Source organism: Centroberyx gerrardi, chromosome 11 (genome assembly GCF_048128805.1).
Source record: "Centroberyx gerrardi isolate f3 chromosome 11, fCenGer3.hap1.cur.20231027, whole genome shotgun sequence".
Lineage (NCBI taxonomy): Eukaryota > Metazoa > Chordata > Actinopteri > Beryciformes > Berycidae > Centroberyx > Centroberyx gerrardi.
In genome coordinates, this window is record NC_136007.1 from 16,953,789 (window position 1) to 16,973,751 (window position 19,963).

Here is a 19,963-nt window from a genome sequence, read left to right on the forward strand (position 1 = left end):
GCTCTGCGTGGGCGGCAGCGAAGAGATGCCAGGATGCCCTCTCTGATTTCCCATCTGCTTGTCATCTGGCTGAGCGTCCACAGGCTGGTGTGGTGCACGGAGCGCTCCTCCACACGGGAGCGCTTCAAAGTGGTCATCGCACCTCTGATCTGCAAGAGGATCTGCCTGAAGGGACAGTGCCAGGATACCTGCGAGCAGGGCAACAACACCACGCTGATAGGGGAGAACGGACAGGCGGCGGACACGCTCACCGGACCCGGCTTCAGGGTTGGTGAGTGACACTGTCCTGAACAATGGTGTTTATTTATAAGGGGATATAGTTAGGCCGCTGTGATTAAGTAATAGTGCTCCATGAACTCTTGTCTAATGGCATTTCTTTCCTATCAAGCCTCTTAAGAGGGGGGGAAAGGCCTGCTTGGTCCATAAATGGGCTGCTTGTATCTACAAATCACCTTCCGTTATTATTAGGTGTAATCAGAGATGTAGTGGTGAGTAAAAAGGTAAACTATGACTTCCTATCATTGATCATCATAAGACTAACAGCCACTAATGTAAACAGAAAGCATTTATAACTTCAGAAAACCATTCATTCATGCTTTATCCCCCTCAAAAGGCCCTATATCCTCATATAACTTAATCAATTTGATACTTGCTATAATATTTACCACAGACTTATGTCATTAATATTTATATCAGGCGAGTAAACTGTGTTCCTCAAACAAAAAGGTGGGTAAGATGAGTTGAAGTGGGTTTACCCTCCACTACATCCCTGGAAAATGTGACATTACCATATAACACTTTCATTACTGAGGCATGGCTCATTAATGCACACAGATACACAGTATACATTAGCTGTATACTTTCCCCTGCTCCAGTCTCCTCTCCACAATGCCTGGTTGGCATGAGTCGGGCCTTTCTGTGCTGTATCAGATCAGCTGTGGTGAGACATGGAGCCTCACAGTCTACACCAGCCTGAAGCCCACGCTGTGGGTTCACTGTCCCCCCTTTCTCTCCCTTAACGCCACTTAATACTGAGAGAGCAACGGAAGGTATTAACGATCCGAGAAGCCGGGCCATGATAAACTAAGTGCAAAACTGATAAAGGAGCCTCAGCCTCTCGCGGATGTTGTTCCACAGGAGATAAACACAGAGTTATTTCTGTCTGTATACCAGGAGACGCTAATTATCATCCGTTATCTGTTTCGCCCTGTTTCCCCAAACTCATCAAAACTGTATTGTTATAAACCCCATATTCTTTACAAAACTCAATTTAGATTTTTACAAGTTGTCCCATGTGTATGGCCCTGCTGTAGCTTGATAAAACCCTGACTTCCATGAGTAACAGTCTGCCCTTGGTATTTTTCTTAAGCTGTAAGATGCTGTCAATCACTTTCACCTCTAAAGAGGAGCGCTGCAGTTTTCATGGGTATATTCTCAAATGGTTAGCTGTGTGTGAGAGAGAAGCCACAATATGTTATAACTAATATATATAAGAAGCAGCAGTCTACAGTAATATGTTATATATAACAACAACACTTTAGAGCCAGGATGTGTTTATCCTCTCTTGTTTTTTATCTGGATTAAAAGTCCTTTGTTGCTTTGTTAAGCACATTGTGACTTTTGTTAAAAGTATTTAATGAATAAATCTGACTTGACTTGACATTGTGTGATTTAGGGTTCATCCTTGGACCATTGCTTTTCATTTAGGGAAATGTGTGTATGTTTGATAAAGTTCGGATGAAGTCCACCTGCATTCCACTTGAAGTGTGCAGCCTCACATTCCTGTAGACTTGCCACATTGGCACCTGAACCATCTTCCCTTCTACTTCTCTACTGCTTCAAGTCCTAAGGGGGGCTTTGTCTTAATGTCTGGATGCTCAGATGCATGTTGCGTGTTGCGTTGCAGTTAGCGTGTGAAGCTCAGTGCTCCAGGCTTGGAGAGGATGGGGATCGAAGGAGACGCTGATGTTAGAGCAGCTGCAATGCTAATGAATGAAAGACGGCTCTTTAGAAACAATAGGTGCATATTTATCCATGGAAGGAAGGAAGGAAGGAAGTCAATGAAGGAAGTCAATAAGGAACTCAATAAGTATAGACCATAAGCAAGCTATTGACCATTTGTTCACTGGGATGTGGTGGTTCTTACATCTATCACACACAGTTTTGTAGTACATGTGTTTCCTGGTATGTGCTGCTCATATAGAAGTAGCCCATATAGCCATATTCCTTGGTATGTGCAGGTGGAAGTAAGTGTGGTGGATGTGATCGAGGTCAAGTGAATTCTACTTGTAAAACCATGACAGTATTTTTCCCCCCTTGACTCCATGTAGTGCTGCAGACTCAGAGAGTTGGCGAGCCACCAGTCCTCCCTTTTCTTCTCTGATTTCCTTGTGGTACGTCACGTTTTGGAGCTTCTGTGTCAAATTGCTCAAGAGAGACATTTTAAATTCCTAGCATACCTCATGCAGCCTCACATTTGGTCTGGATAATCAAACTGCTTTACCGTCACCTGTCTCTGGGGTTTGACGGCTAAGGTGAGCCGTATCTGAAAAGGCCGCTGCTCGGCTGCGTGGGTTTGTCTGGCAGGGGAAACAGAGTTCAACTTCAGCTCGCAGAGGAGAAGTGTGTTGTTTTGTGTGTGGACTGGAATGTGGTGCGGACGAGTGGAAATTTCTCTCTCCCATGTTAAAACGGCCATGGCAACAATATGAAGACTTTTCCATATTTGTGTGGTTGTGACGTCAGCAGCACCGAGGCTCAGGCCTATACTGAGCAAACCTGATGCAGACGTTTCTTCAAAAAAATCTACTTTCTGTCAAAACATTTTCAGAATGTCTGGCTGTTCAAAAACAGCCAGACAAAAAAAACAACTTTCAATACATGTTTGCTGATTGAAAGTACAGTTATTTTATAATGACCCCCGCCTGTCAGCAGGAAGGAGGTTATGTTATCATCCCCATTACTTCGTCCGTCTGTCTGTCTGTCTGTCTGTCCACAGGGAATCTCAAAAACATATTAATGGATTTCCATGAAATTTGGTGGACAGATGGGCCTTGGGCCAAGGAACAACTGATTCGATTTTGGTAGTGATCTGGATCTGGGATTTCTGCCATTATCATTTTATAGCCATAACTATGAAACATAACTATGAATAGAGACCCTAACCCTAACCCTAATGGGTATAGAGACTTGATTCCAAATCCTAAGGGTCTGTTTGCAGGGTCAAGAAATCAATTTCACTTCAAATCTAAGTCACAGGAATCATGTCTTTGGGTGTTACAGCAAGTTGGAGAATTGCTCAGCGTTGGCGGTGGTTTGCGCTCTCCGAGTGACTTCTGGTTTCTTCATTTGTTTACATGCATAAGCTTATGTTTATAAGCAAACACTGAACTGAAAAAAGTAGCCGCACACTCATAACTCCGATGCAGAGAATATTTATTCACCGACCGGGCGAGCCGTCTTCATCAGGGCACCAAGCAAACATTGTACATAAACATAAGCTGAAGTCATTTAAATTTCAATCAAGTGGTGAATGTAAACAATCATAACGTTAACTTTTGTTGCTGGTTTTCTGCATACATCATCTCAAAGAAGTGGAGATGATTTTTTCAACCTTATTAGCTCTTGCCAGACTGGATGATGTGAGGTGAGACCTTGGCATCATGGCAGCAGCTACTGTAGAGGAGTGTGTGTGATCCTGGTCTGGATTACCTGCTGCACATGAGGACAAATCACTTGCTCTTTTGTACTAAGTTCCTATTAGAGAGAGGCTTCTAGCTGTTTGTGACCTTGGATTCGTATCCATACTCAGACAGTCTTGACAGAGATTATAGAAGATCTGTTATAGCTAGGTAAACAGCTGTTAGACTTAGTACTAGTCTATTTAATGTACCGTACATAATGCATCATGCCAGTCCATAAATGTTCTTCTATGTGATCATTACGTTACATATCTTACCTGAGCTCTAGTATACTCTGTCATGTTAATTTGTTTATCAGGATAAGAAGCTTTTTAAGAAGGATGCACTTTACCTGCACGACATGAACCACATTACAACCAGTGTAAAATATGCCAAATATGCCAAATCTCTGGTCATATGTTTCCAGGGATGTGGAATGGGAGTCCACATGTCACTGATACATCTATATTTTACCTATGCACTTCCTACAAATGATGAATGCATGGAAAGTTGAAAGGCTCCCAGCCATGTTGGCAGGCAGGAAAAAAAAAAGTAGATGTTTATAGCCCATATGCCCTATTCTTGGATTCCGTGGTGTGTATCAGTGAAGGGCACTGTAACTCGTCATCGGACTCGGCGGGGGCGGAGGAAAAAGCACAGCATTCCTCCAGCTGTCTGATAGCTATAGGGACCGGCGTGCATCGCCCTTATGTGAGTTAATTGCCGCACAGTAGGAATGAAAGAAAGAGCGCACGTCATTCTGGTCTCTGCAGTTTAATTTCCCGTTCTCTCTCTTCTTTTATTAGACAGTACAGCATACAGAAAGAGAGAGGAAAGAGGAAATGCCGTGTGACAAAGGTTATTAGTTGGATTTTAAATCACAATATCGTAAGAGCCTAGAATAAGTCTCCGCACGCTGATTTCTCTCTTGAGCCCATTTACCGGTTGGGAAGGGAAACAATGCGTCTCAGATGGAGGACTGTCTTTGTAACTATCTCTGTAATTTTGGTTGACAAATTACAGACCAGCCAAATTATTTTTTATCCTGGACACTTCAAAGCGAGCTGTAAGTTGTAGGAAGGAGGGAAGTGGAGAGAAGGAGGACAAGGCAGACCTGTGTGTTATGAGGTGAATGAAGAGCCTTCTATGCCCCTTGGGGACTGTGTGTGTGTGTGTATGTGTATGTGTGTGTGTGTGAGTGTGTGTGTGTGTGCATCTATTCTCCCATTTTTTTAAAGTCATATGTTATCATCTTTTGGGTACTTTTATTTTCAGCTGCTGACAAAAAGCTCATTTTGAAATCTAGTGGTTACATAATAATTTAACATATGCACACACGCATTGATTGTTTTGACTGGAATTCAGCTTGTCCAACAAACTGAAACCCAAGCAGACCCTTTGTGCGGCAAACAGAAATCCTAGTGCGAACTGCTCCCGGTCTCTCCGGTTCGCTGCGTTTGGCATTTGCCCGGCTTGGCTTATTTTGGCGTTGCTAGCGCAGAGGCATCCCATCTATCAGCCGTACTGACAGCAGCTGCTCCGCTCCCAGACAGCTCTCTGAGCCGCGTCTCTCTCCTCCATCTCAGCAGCATCCCTTCTCATTAGGGCTCCAGGAGTCCGGGCTGCTCTCTCCGTTCTTGGCTTTTACCGGCATAACTATAACCGAGTGCCTCGAGTCGTACAGGGAACGGTCTTATCGCGTCCCGCTCTGCCCACGTCTCCCCCTAAGATGGGTATCATGAGAAGTGGGTACAGCTATTTCAGGATATCCCATGTGGTTCTGTATTTAGGGAGTAATGTGACAGTAGTAACCCTGCGTATAATTGTGGTTTGTTTTGGTTTCCCCTTGGCATGGGTCAGAGGTCCATGGGAGACTGAAAATGAGGAGAAGTCAGTCAAATAGACGGAGCCAGAGTTGCTTTTCCCCTTATTTAGGAAGTTAGTTTATTTTACCTTTCAAAGCCCTCTGCTCTTCCCCACACACTCTTCCTCCCCTTATGCCAAACTTTTGGAAAGGGTGGTCTAACACGGGCAACCAAAAACCTGCAGCACTCCGGAGTTTGCCACAGGTTGGACTGCACCCAGAGGTGAAGCTGGGCATGGCTCCCACCCTCTCACACCCTCCCAAACACAAACAGGCACACACACGAGCGCGCGAGAGAGAGTCATGCGCATTTTATTTGTAGCTGATTAATTGTGAAAGCTTCTTGTTGCCTCACCTTTGGTGAAATTTGCATTCATCGTGTATGTTTGCAGCCATATCATCAACTTCCTCTCAAGGCTGTGCTTGAATATTTATGGATGTGTATTCGGGCCGCCTCTCTGTCTATTTATGCTCCTCGGTATGGAGGGAAAATAATATGGGGTTATTTAGGGTCTGTCAATCTCATTAAATTCACAGTCACTTCCTTGTATGTGTTGACATCTGTTAGGGTTGATACAGCACCAGAACAGTCGGCACCCAGATACACATATCCACGTTTATTTAGTTACTTTAGCAGGAGTTTCCCATGGAATCAGACTCCTCCGTGTCATCACTGCCTGCAATAAAGTCAATACTCCTGTGCAGGTTGAAAAAAATATCCGGGTAAATGAAGTTACCAAAACAAAGCACCAATTAGAGGTCTTGTTTGGAAAGTCACAAGGGAACACTGTGTGTGCATGTGTGTGTGAGTATGTGTGTGTGTGTAGGGGTGGAGGGAATCAAGAGCAGTGTGCTGAATCCAGCTCAAACAAACAGCCTTCTCTGCCATCTTTAACACTCTCCTCCCATTTGCTTAGCAAGGGGGGAGAAACGGAGCGGTTATTTAAAGCAGCGCAGAGGAATGTGAGCGCTACAGACTGCAGCCGCTCCACGCAGGACCCTGTAGCTGCAGCGATTAGCCAGGGTAAACAGAGTAACGCGGCCTCTGCCAGGGCCGCTGCCACGGCCTGAACCCACCAACCAGCCAGCCAGCCGGGCCTTTACTGCCGTTCTACCGCCACACGCTCCGCTGCTGAGCGCTGGGCGTCCCGCAGCGGAGGTATCTGACATAATCTCAGCGCAGCAGTGTCAGCACTCCCCTACCTGCCTGCTGCACAGTCCCTATAGCAGAGGCATTTAGACACTCATTATATGACATCATTCACAGCCGTGCCAAGATCCTGTCTGACTCTCTGACTCTCTTTCCACAAACATCGCTGCCAGTAGGGGAGTGACAGGGTAACTCTGGATCCCACCCAAGAGCTATGGAAACCACTCACCACATATTTTCATGACATGTGAAAATCACATCGGCCAATGTGGAGTTTGATTGCGGGGATTTGGATAATTGTGAACCTTTGTGCTCAGATCAGGCCTGATTCTTCCTGATGAGGGCCGATTCAGTTTGCTCATCGCCGCCCCGATCCAAGGAGGTAACAACTGGTTGTCTTTGACCGACTGTAACAGGCTGATGAATGCTTTGTGACTGCGGTCGACTCCGGCATGGGGAGACACCGTTGTTTGGATAGCCGAGGCCAGGGCCGCTCAGCTCCCTGCCAAGTGTTCCAAGTGGGGGCTGATGGAGCCCAGAGGCCCGGGGGCTGCAGGGTGAGGAATGGATACTCAGGTTTGTGTTTTCAAAAGGCAGTGATTATGTCATTTACTCCCAACGACTGGCTCGGGCGCAGGAGTCTGACCCACTTCATACGTCGCTGTCTCTCTCCGCGTGGTATGCGGTGTGCCAGTGCCAGGAGAACGTAGGCGTATTTGGGGATGCGGTTTCCTGCTTTGCGACTGATCGTAAAGGGAAGCGCGTCACGAGATGATAGACGTTCCACTGCTGTCACCATTCTCTTTTTAAACAGTGGCTCCAGCGGCAGCACTGTTTACCCTTTTTGCGATCCAGTGTTGTTTTTCACTTTGTCCCTTCAGTTCTGGTGGTGAACGGGGTTGGGCAGGAACGGAATACTTGAACCGCTCTTACGTATTCTGAATATTAAAAAAAATCGAACCGTATCGCGTTACGTCGCCTAAAAACCATAATGTATTATTACGATGATTACAGACACTTGTGAAACATTAGAGGATAACTTCTGGGAATACTTTTAAAGTGAGAGTGAGAAACTCAGAAGGCCGTTTAAATTGTGGCAGGTGTTCTGAAAAGTAATCTGAAAGTAAAAATAGTAAGAATGAGGTAACTGGTAAGTGTAATGGAATACATTTTTAAATATGAGAGTGTGTTGATTCAGGATGAGCTGTGAATTATTACTGAGACTGAATCAGTAGAAGTGACTCACTGGGCATCATCATCACTCTCAGTCAACGCACGGCAAATTGCCATGTGTCATTTTTGCCATAATATAACTGTATATCCAAAAAAGAGTCAGATCAAGCCATTGTATAAGCCGGATCTGTAATTTTTTCTAGCCCTCTGCAGTATTTCAGGACAGTCTTCCAAGACACAAGAGCTGTCACATTCACTCCAGAAACGATGTCTGCTGTAGCTTTGAGCTCAGCGAGCTGGTGAGCGTTTGAACTGCCGTTTTAAGAGCTATAATTTGTTGTTTTTGTGCTGGGAATATGTGAGCTGGGAGGGTGCGGCTGTGGCTGAAAGGGATGCTGTGGTGGGAGGGGAGGGGAGGGGGCTGACGGTGCGTCATCTCCAGACAGACAGGAGTGAGTGGGTGGGTGGTCACAGGGCACGCAGAGGGCAAACACCCTCCCCCTCTTCTTCTGTCTTTCTTTCTTTCTTTCTTTCTTTCTTTCTTTCTTTCTTCCTTTCTTTCCTTCTTTCTTTCTTTCTTTCTTTCTTCCGTAGATGCAGAGGCACAGAGACGTTTTTCTATTCATCTCGCACAAAATGTACAGACGAGTAGGATTTTCCCACAAGCAATGATTCACACGTAATTTGGTATAAATATGAAAATGTGTGTCTCGGTGTGTATGTATGGTCAATACACGGTTTCTTTTTCCAGTATATTCTGTTCGTCACACGTGTGTCTGTGTTTTCTCTTCCACTTGCCAGTTCACTCACCAGTTGAGGAATGTAGGCCTATGTGTTTTGTTTTATTTTTTTCAAGTAAAAAAAAAAAAGCATCTGGGAGACACAACAGCCCAGCTGAAACATCACATTATTTTTTATTATTCTCTGGATTTTACATAGTTTTCCCCTTTCTCTGTCTCACTCTTGTCTCTCCCTTTTTCCTTTTGTCTCTCACTTTCCCTGATATATGATATTTCAAATGATATTTCAACCCCCCCCCCCCCCTCTCTCTCTCTCTCTCTCTCTCTCTCTCTCTCTCTCCCCCCCTCTTCCATTTCGTGCTGTGGAGAGACCTGTCTTTCTCCTCACACTGTCTGAGTAAATCATGACATTATGAGGAGGGAGCTCTCACTCCTCTGTCACATGAAACACTCTGACGAGAACAGCTCTGAGACAAAGATTTTTCTTTTTTTTTTTTCCTTTCTCACTCTTCACTCACCGCTCAATTCTCTCCTTTGGTTGCAGCTGAATGCTGCACGGGAAAATTATACGCTTCCTGACTGTCTTGGAACGTACCTGCGAGCCAATTTTCAATATTAAATTAGGTTCAAAAGCCATGGCAGTAAAGAATAAAGTAAAATTTGAATGTTGTCATAGCTTAATTCAAACCATATTTTTATAAAAAGGCGGCTTTATGGTTTATGGTAGTGTAGTTTTGTCTCTGTTCAAATTATTGTATCAAATAGTCATGTAGCTCCAGTTTGTATAGGTCTAAATACCATAAATGCAAGATCATTAGCCTTTGTATGGGATCCTGGATTGCTCTTAACTTTTTCCAGGAACTGTTTCTTCGACTAGGCCATGTGGAAAAAAGGATCATGATAACAGCTCCACATTCACAGATCCCGCCCCCCCTTCTCTCTCTGAGCAGCGACAGCCAGCCAGCTCCGCTCATGCCTCACATTCATTCATACCACCAAATAACACTTATGTGTGTTTGATTTTTAATAACACACCAGCTCTAGTCTCAGGAATGTCTTAGATCCGTAAAGACAAAGGTGTGGTGAATTGGAGAGTGACTGCCTCTCCGTTGAATGAGCTTCAACAGGCGATGCCAAGCCGACTGAATGAGCGATTGCAGATCGTACGCTCTGCTAATGAACTCCGAGGCGGTGCTTTAAAAAGGGAAAATCCACTCGAAAAGAGAAGAAAATCCTCGTTATGATCTCAGCCCTAAACCTTTGTGCTCTGTTGCAGTATGTAATGTGGAACAGTCACCTAACCACAGTGGTTCTCCAGGAGACGGTACACTCCCCAGTTAATAGCACTAGCAGAAAGCACACACACACGCACACGGACGAACACACCCATACATGTACAAGCTCTGCAGAATGCATTAGCCCATGCATCGTTTGCACCTACGGTACGTCTTGCCAATATGGCCTGGGTTTAGATGGAGGAGGCAGATGTGAAGGAGAGGAGTTACAGTATGATAACAACTAATTCAACTAGAGTCGAATAATCATTATAATACAGGCGTGAATTAAAAGCGCCGTTTCAAAGGCTGATACCATGTGGACAGTAACATACAGTCAAGCAGTTACAACAGACTCAGACGACCTCTGGCTGTCAGGCAGACGAGCTGCTGTCAGGGAGATTTAGTGCGGTCTGGTGTGAAGCTGTGATGAGAGGAACTGGAAACCCTCCTCATCACCTGAAGGAGGATGTGTTTACCTTGACGTGATAGACATCCGATAGACTCCGATCAATAACTTTCATTACAGCGAGGTTACATCCTGCCCTTTGTGGCCATCAGGTATGAATTAAGTGATTCATTTCTGGATTATAAAAATGTCATTTTATTGATCAAATAGGGAAGATATGAGATATTTAAAAAATAATTCAGTGAACTACACACATGCCACCACCAGCAGCTCATTTGTATATTTCCTACTACTTTAGTAGTATGTTTCCTTACTACTAGTAGACACAAGAAAAAAACACTAAATGGTTAATACTGTGTGTTGTGTGAGTAATGGTAAAACTGACCAATCACAGAGTCCCATCACCTGTGTGACACCAGCCATGCACCACCATTTGACATTATCGTGCACCATATTGCAATTTCTCAAGTACTGTTTGTAACAAAATGTAGTACAGTTAGTACAGACAGTACGTAGAGTTTCAGGATTTTCTACAGTTGTGAATGTTCTGGACAAAAATCATCTTGTTCTGGGCTGCATTTGGTTACTGGTCAGCGTATGTGACCTTTACTTACTCCTGGGATTATTCCTACTCCACTTGTTTTTAATTTTGCGTATTCCATTTTTGTTTGACTGTGAATGTAACCCTAAATGTTTAAATCACTTGACTGACATCAGCAGCTATGTTTCAAAGAGCAACTCAAAAGTAATTTAAAAAGATCATAATTTTTGTCCATAGGCAGGTCCCGCATAAACTTTGGGTCAAACCATGAATTCTACTTCTCCCTTTCTACGGTGGTTACTGGAGAAAGGAATAATAATGTGAAGACTAGAGAGAGGTGTGCAGTGTGTTGTGCTGTGTATTCTGTGTTGCTTGGCCTCCTGCTGGGCTGCTTTCACAACATCAAACGGACTCATTCTCAGGAGCCCCACTCCCACTCCCACCCATAAATATTACCCAAAAGCTGGGGTAGCTTTATGCTAAGGTGTGTGTGAGTATGTGTGTGTGGGGGTTGTGTGTGCCTGTGTTTCTATAGTATGGCATTGACCTGATCTCACTGAGACGCCTCCTCCTGCCACGCCGGCCTCTCCTCAGTCCAAAGTTTCCCTACGTTGTCTCTCCAGCCTCTGTGTAGACTTAGGTTGTATAATCACATTTGGAAAGAGGTTACGCCCCTGTTTCTCTTTTGCTTTCTTTTCCTCTCTTTCTGTGTCTGCAATCCTAATTTTTCAACTCCCACATCTTTCCCAGTTTCCTTTCATTCCCCATCTAATACTGAGACAAACTCTGAACCCGCGGTAACTCGAGCGCACTTTATATGCCAGGAGAAGTCTGACGAGGCTGGGTAGTCTGTCGTTTACAGTCTGGACTTGCTCTCCTCGTGTTCCCTGCCGTGTCTGAGCCTTCCAGGCTGACTCTGCATGTTGCTGCCTGCTCCGAATCCTATGGTTAAAGACCACTGTCACGTGTTGTTATGGTTAGGTAGCGGAAGGCCTCGTCAGAACAATCCATCTTGCTATGGATTCGAACATTTGTACCCCACAACCTCGCGTCGTTTCATCGAGGTCCTTTAACTTTTCTGCCCGACTTTCACTGGCTGAGGATGTCCCTGCTGCGTTTAAAGTGATCTAGTCCCCTAATTACGCCGCGGCCCAGACTCCCTGGCAGTCCACACCTAATTACTTCCATGTGTGCACACTTGGCTCAGCAACACAAAGAGGCCTCTCCTTTCTCCTCTCCTTTCTCTTCTTTCTCCTCTCCTTCCTCTCCTTTCTCCTCTCCTCTCCTCTCTTCTCTTCTCTTCTCTTTGATAGATTTGTACAAAAAAAAAAAGCGCTCAAGCTTTGTTGAAGCTTCACTAGCTGACTTCACACGTTGGCGGCTCCAAATGGAAACGAGAGGCAACTGTTTTCAAAATTTGATGTTTAATACCCTGATGTAATGTAACATCTGTGATTCCTTTATAGCAAATGATCCCACAGGGACGAGACGGGTAAAAGATCTAATGTTAGTGAGTCCTGTTTTCTCTCCTAAACTCGCTGCTGTATAGGAGACTAGTTGTGTTTCGCTCTTAAGTTTTGATTTGTCGCTTCCTGTGGACAGAGAAGTGTACATACCCAACGCAATCATTTCATTTGGGCAAATACAGTGAATCTACAGGGTCTCAATCAGGGTGGATGGGACACCTTTCTCTATTGTGATTTAGGCTGGTAAGACGGGTGTATTTTTACATAAAAATCTTGCCTAGTGCAGCTTTAATGTATTATTTGTAGCAGCAGCAGTAATAATAGAATTTGTAGTTGTAGTAGCAATACTAGCAGTAGTAGTAGTAGTAGTAGTAGTTGTTGTTGTAGTACTACTAATAATATTTGTTTAATTTGTTTCACCACTTTCTCCGGTCTCTCTCTGGATATATTATGTGCTTGTAGTTTTCCCCACAACTCAGCTCTCTCTTTCCTTTGATTGTTCTATTGTGTGAATGAAAGAACAACTGAACTTGAAATAAACACAATGGGAAGCCTAATAAATCTGTCACGAATATTGTTTATGCCACAAACCTGTTTCTTGCCAGCAGGCGTCCCATAGACCTCAAGATCTTTCCCATATATTAGTAAAAAAGCTGTCAAACAGATCACTGCCTTTACCTGCTTTCCTGCACAGACAGCCTCCTGCCCGCTGCTGCTGATTGGCTGGAGGGGCCTGGTAGTCCATCAAGCTCATGTGATTTTACCATGGTACAATTCAAAGTGATTTTTTTACTTGCCTCCGCTCATGCCAAGAGCTGTTCTGTTGAGCCATATTTATGAAGTTTTGAAGTATGGTAGTGCTAAACGAAGATCAGCGGGCAGTTCACATGATCATATAAACCTCAGTCTGACTCTGAAGGAAACTGATCCAAAATCAGCAGTTCCACCCTGAGGAGACTTATGAATGAAGGCCGATAGAAAGTATCCTGGCAGATCTGACATTTGCATCTAACATTCAGTTTTTTTGTTCTATATCTTGAGTAGGGATGGGACGATATGCTTATCTCATTATAGGATTCGATATGCGATACGGGGTTCACGATTCGATATACAACTACAATACAATGTAATAAATAAAAGTTCAGTGACAACAAAGTGTGACTGTGCAGAATTATGCTTATTTCTGAGCCACAAATCTTTCTAGCAAGGGCATTGGCTTGCCAGAATGTAAACAACAATTTAAAAATGTCATTACAAAGTGCACATAATATAATTTGGATGGAGAGGTTGTGAAATTGTGATGGGCGAGCCGTCTCATTTGTGATTACTACAGCAGAATAAAATGGAGCTAATATCGCGATTCATTTTTCTGCCCCACGATACGTATTGTCACGTTTGCATTGCGATATATTGAATTTCGATATAAAGTCCCATCCCTAATCTTGAGTATTACATGCTGTCGGCCACGTTTGTAAGTCACTCCTCTCCCTCTCCCTCTCCTCTGATGTGATTCATACACACGTCATGCTGTGGGATATTTACCTCTGTGATCTGTCAAGCTTTGGTAACGACGCCTCTCCTCCCATCCCTCCCTGTCTCTGCAGTCGTGTGTCCGCTGACGTGTATGAATGGAGGAGTGTGCAGCTCGAGGACGCATTGTCTGTGCCCGCCCGGTTTCACCGGCCGGCTGTGCCAGTTTCCACTCCAGCAGATGCAGCAAGCTCAGGCGGCGCGCGGCAACAAGCAGCCCGTCTACCCCGTATCGCTGAAGCCAGACAGCCACAACCAAGGGGAGCAAACGGCCATCGGGCGCACCCAGCTGGCACAAACACACTCCATTTTCACCCTGCCCTTGACACAAGGAGGGCACCACTCATCAGAAGGTATCTATCATAACATTGAGATGTTTATTTATGCAGCACCATTCATACATAGAATGTCTAGTCTAGTCTAGTCTTGTTTATTTATGTAGCGCTTTATCAGTCAAGTCTCAAAGGGCTTTACATATCATCATATACCACACTACATCATACATATACTTACATACATACATACACACACACATTCATACATACATACACACACATACACATATACATACATACATATACATACTACACATCATATACATCCTATATTAGGTCATATACATACTTCATATACATTGTTTACTACACCATATACATACTACATATCATATAATAAGTCATATACTACATTATGTACTACATCATAGACATCATATACCATACTACACACAACACACTCATGCCTAATGCAACTCAAAGTGCTTTACATAAAATAGATTAAGACAATAAATGGATTAAAAACAATAAATGGATTAAAACCATTACATTACATTACAATGACTTTAACAGGATAGGAATGACCCTCTATTCCAATGACAACAGCAATTCATAAAATGACAAGTGCTCCTGTCAAAACTTCAGCATCCTTCAGTTGGTTTTTGAACGACAGCGAAAATATATATTGTGACGTTTTTTTATTCCTCCGATGTCTACCTTTTCCCTCCCTCCTCTCTCTCTGGTTCCAGTGCAGATTAATGTACGCGTCCACCACACCCCCGACACCTCTGTAGTCATTCACCCTCTCGACCCGTCGGACGCCAAGCCCCCTCACAAGGCCGTGACCCGCTTGCCCCCGCAGAGGCACAAGCCGAAGGGCCGCTGCTTCCAGGAGACCACGCCCAAACAAGCTGTGAGTTTTAATGATTACCGCCGATTACCGCCGAAAGTTCATTTTGTCATTTCCGCCGATCACATGTCCTTCTGTCTGTCTCGCTGTCGTAGTGCAACAGCACCCCGCTTCCAGTCCTGACCAACCAGGAGGATTGCTGTGGAAGTGTGGGGAATTCGTGGGGACAAAACAAATGCTATCAATGCCCCAAACTGCCAAGTGAGTTACAATACATATTTGTTAAGATGTCTGCTTATTTACTTAAGTCTCTGCGTATCTGCTCCGCATGATGACATATCTCTTTTACTTGATCTTTTCATCATCTTTTTTTTCTTTTCAGCATCTCTAATTTTCCTTTTCCGGCCTCCTAGATGTCACATACTATTTATTGACTCTTATCTGATGTGTCTCGTCAGATGAGAAGGTGCAACACATTGGTTTTTTTTTCAAACTAATGTTTGGCAGATGTTTATCTGATCTACATCTAGCGTCTGTGCCAGGAACTAAATCATTGTTTGTGGAGCCAAAAATGTCAAGCATTCCCAGCAATTTATACCTTCCACCTTGTGAAATTATGGCCCTGCATTAGAACAATCAATTTATACATCTATAAAAGTGTGTGTGAATGTGCAGATGAAAGTTAGTGGTGGGGAGGAGTGGGGAGTGTGTGAAAGGTTGGGAAGGAGAAAGCGGAAGAAATGATGGGAATTACGCGCAGACAGTGAGACAGAAAGAGAGAATGTGGAAAATAACCCTCTACTTAAGCATGTTCCTATGGGCCTGCCCAGTGGAGGACTGTCATCACATTGCTGAAGATTGAATTTCAAGAAAATCCTGGCTACTCACTTTTTTCCACTCCGCTATTATTCCGTCTCTCGGTTCTGACTCAGACAATGCGGCCTTTGACAAAACCTGATAGGTCTGGTTATTCTTTAGACGGGGACAGCTGGAGTATTGTCTGGAAAGCTTGTCGATTTCGCTACAGTCATATCTATTTTTAAGTTACTCTTTATAATGAAACGGGCAAATGTAAACTGGGAGCTTGCCCTTCTCTTCATTTCAAAAATCTCCACTAAAACATTCTTACATGTTTCTACTCCCATATGGAAAGTAGAGACTCGCCTTTTTTTCCTTGTTTGTGATTTCTTTCTTTGTTTTTCTTTTGGTTTATTGGTTTGTTACCCTGTAACCCTGTTTTTGCTGTATGTTTTTGTTTGGTTTTTTTGTTTGTTTTTCCAACCTTGTTTGTTCAATTTCGTGGGAGATTTTACTTGCTAGAGATATGAAACTTCCACCCATAACAGACTTGGCCCGTCTGCCTTCCTCTACCGATTTGCCTCCTGAACCATAATTTGGAATGTTTGGTATTTTGATTTTTGACAAATATTATATTTTTTCCAGTATTGTCTAATAAACCTTTGAGGAAGTTTAGTAATTTCAGTTTTTCATCATTCACAGTAATGCTAACACACAGATTAACCCCAGCATACCAAGTGCTGTTTGATGAATGCTTTCCAGAGCACCTTACAGCAGAGGCCTATATTTTTTTGCAAGGGTGGCCCCAGTAGGAATTGAACCCCTAACTCAGTTTTAGTGCCATCCATCCATTTACTGTAGCTACACAGAATCACAAGGTGCCTGCGTATACATCATCATAAATGTCACCATGTGAACGGATGGATGAAACATACTGTGAGTGATAAAAGATAATCGTTAAATGTCCCCATAAAGTTCTGGACCCTGACAGTGTTAAATCTTTAACATTCCCATATAGGCTGGAGCGGAGGATTTGCCGCTATTTAGAGTTTCAAGCTTCGAAGAGGCTGAAATGCATTGTTATATTAGGTGTTCAAGCTTCTTCTTCTTCTTTTTCTCCTTCTTCTTCTCCTCCTCCTTCTTCTTCTTCTTCTCACTACATAAGAGACCTAAGCCTGATTACCTTGATCAACAATAGTAATCCATCACCTGACCCAATTGAGGTGCTCTAAATATAAAAGTAAAACTGTAAAACCTTGAAGCCCCCTAACATCGACACTGTCAGCCCTATATATATTCATTATACCCGCTCCACCTATGCAGCTATCCTTCCTATGTCAATGTGTCATGATAGATTTTCTGCTATTTTTACTTTTTAAGTAGTTTATTTCCAAGGGCAATTCACATCATTCTGCCTGTCCTCCACCTCCACCTCCACCCCTCCTCCCTCGCTCCTCTCACCTTCCCTTCCTTACTCAGCCGTGTCTTCTTCTCCCTCAGATGCATCAGTCAAGCAGACTATAGTGGAGGACTACGGCTCCACCTGCCCACAGGGCTATAAAAGATTCAACAGCACTCACTGTCAAGGTAACACGGGCACGATGTAGCTGATAGCACAGACAAATCACCCATCAGAACACAGTTTGTGACATGTAGCAGCTGTAGCATGAAAATGACTTCAAGATAACTAAAGAAAATCATCTCCAGTTATTCATTTGCTACTTAAAATGCGAGTTTTCTGTGTTACAAAGTTCCTATATTCCTTAATTGCTGTCATCTCTTATGTCAAAATAATAATATCTCCCTCTACTGCCCCTTTCCCCCCTGGCCCCCTCACCTTGAAGACATCAATGAGTGCTCCATGCAGGGTGTGTGTCAGAACGGAGACTGCCTGAACACACTGGGCAGCTTCATGTGTTCCTGTAAGGCTGGTTTGGTGCTTGACAGGAACAGATGTGTCGGTGAGTAAGGGGCCTCTCTGGGTCTTATGCCCGCTCTGCTCTGCTGCTCGCCTCAGATCAGCCTGCCTCAGCGCTAAACCAAGACAATGTAGATCTTTTTGTGCGATTCTCCTGTTTTCCCTATTAGCATTCTGTGCTCAGTTGCACCCTGTCATCATTCAGACAACTTGAAGGGTTTCATTCCAAAATGGGATATTCAACATTTGAGAAAATTAACTGTTGCTCTTACAATATAATTGCTGGCATCATAGTAAACCACATTATGGGTTAGAATTAAAGCTATTTTAAAAACTTTGACTGAAAATAGTTGTGTTTTTGAAGATAAAATCATCTGTTTTTGTGGAGATATGGACAGATGATTCAGATGAAATCCTTATGTCTGTGTGCCAGAGTCTCCAGCTGAACAGGCTCAGTGTTTCCTGATGGTGTCGGAGGCGGGGCGCTGTGAGCATGCCCTGCCCACCCCGCTCACCCAGGAGATGTGCTGCTGCACGGTGGGCTCGGCCTGGGGCAGCAGCTGTGAGCGATGTCCTCAGGTGGGCACAGGTGAGTGGACTTTGAGGATTTCTGTGATGTCAGATAATCTGCAGTCCCAATTACAAGCCGGTTTTACATAGCCCATATTTAGCCCATATTTATATAGCCCTTTATCACAAGCATGTCTCAAAGGGCTTTACATACTGTCATAAACATACATCACTATATACCATACTACATCATACATGTTATCTGTGTGTAGACACATTCTTATGAACACAATAATTCAAGAAAAATATATAGAAACTTCAGACTTACACAGGTTCCCCCCATAGAGGAGATGATCTGATTAGATTTTGGAGCACCTGTGTGCATACATTTGCATATTAATGAGGAAAACTGATTTTCTTGAAACTAGCTCCTTAATGCTTTAAGATATGGAGTTCATATTAATACCACTCATGTGAAGACAAGTATGTTGACATAGAAATATTTGCAAATGAATGCATTAATTAGCTTAATGAATGACTTAATTAGCATACTCATTATGTTTAATATATCATGGTGATTATGGCGGGACATTAGGCAACTCGAGTGCCTCTTGCTCCTCATGAGTAGAGCTGCTCATCCTCCTCATCTGATGACACTGTATTAATCTTAATAGAAACTGGGGATGTAAAGGTGTGAGATTTTTTGACAGTAAAATAATAGTCTCAGATAATATTACAGTTTTATGGTCTTAATTTTTTTTCCTTTTTAATAAAAGCTAATAATAATGTAAGCCACTAAAATGCTTACATTGCTATATGGCTGATTGCTGCATCTCAGTGCACTGTGTGGGAAACACAAGTTGGAGGGGTTACAGGGGTTACAATGACAGCTCATGTTACACTCTATCTCCATGTTTCTCTATATCATCTACTGTAATGAAATTTAATAAAATATTTGAGGTGGGTGGATTGCTGTTGTACTACAGTATCACTTTAGTAGAACATTTCATTTTTTCCCAGATGTTCATACATACTGTATACAAACTGCATTAGATTCCAAGAAGCAATTTTTGGTGCTTGCAAATATCAAAAGCGCGAGTTTGGGGGGGAAAAGCTGGAATTGTTGATTATTGGGCCTGCTGTATGTATTATGCAAAATGTGAGATTCTACCTAAGTGAAATACTGTATGTCTTTAAACAGCAATAAAATCCATAGTTTGTAAGCAACCCCTCTTTCTCTCTTTATCTGCCCGTCCCTTGTGGTGTTCAGTGGCCTTCAGTAAGATTTGCCCTGCTGGGAAAGGCTACTTCCTCCAGAATAGGAGAGAGACTGTGGCCTTCGGTCCCCATATTTACAGCTTCCCAGAGAAGGGCATCCGCAAGCCTGACAAGACGCAACAGGAGGGTGAGTCCTCAAATACAGTAGGCTACACACCACTCAGGATTTCTCTAAGGCACCAAACATCACTAATATTACTTTGCCAGTCCTGCCTAAGGAACATGCAAATTCACAGTTGTAATACCTCTCCTCTATCCGTTCTCCTTACAGAAATCAAGCCGCCGGTAAGACATTATTTCTGTGGCTAATACAGTAATAATAACAGCTTGTGGTTATTTTTAGCTCTTGTAAGATCTGATCATGTCTTTCGACCAGGAGAGGCCACCAGAGACGAGCACCGCCGTGCAGCAGGCTCCCATCAGCACCAACAGTCCTCGAGTGCCTGGTAAATTCACAGCTAAACACAACAAAACTCCATACTCTATAACTCCAACGATAGAGCATGT

At 43.5% G+C, this 19,963-nt stretch overlaps 1 protein-coding gene across 3 annotated transcripts in view; it reads left to right on the top strand.

Annotated features, from left to right (window-relative positions):
* Window positions 1-19,963, top strand: part of ltbp3 (latent transforming growth factor beta binding protein 3) — a 38,380-nt gene that overhangs the window by 319 nt on the left and 18,098 nt on the right. For all 3 annotated transcript variants that reach the window (XM_071898096.2, XM_071898097.2, XM_078286493.1), the window contains exons 1-10: window positions 1-271; window positions 13,902-14,180; window positions 14,852-15,015; window positions 15,108-15,213; window positions 17,251-17,337; window positions 17,595-17,711; window positions 18,102-18,257; window positions 19,449-19,583; window positions 19,728-19,741; window positions 19,833-19,902. The exon at window positions 1-271 is cut by the window's left edge and continues 319 nt beyond it. In XM_071898096.2, coding sequence (XP_071754197.1) covers window positions 34-271; window positions 13,902-14,180; window positions 14,852-15,015; window positions 15,108-15,213; window positions 17,251-17,337; window positions 17,595-17,711; window positions 18,102-18,257; window positions 19,449-19,583; window positions 19,728-19,741; window positions 19,833-19,902 — 1,366 coding nt within the window. In that variant the 5' untranslated portion in view covers window positions 1-33. The remainder of the gene's footprint in view (window positions 272-13,901; window positions 14,181-14,851; window positions 15,016-15,107; window positions 15,214-17,250; window positions 17,338-17,594; window positions 17,712-18,101; window positions 18,258-19,448; window positions 19,584-19,727; window positions 19,742-19,832; window positions 19,903-19,963) is intronic.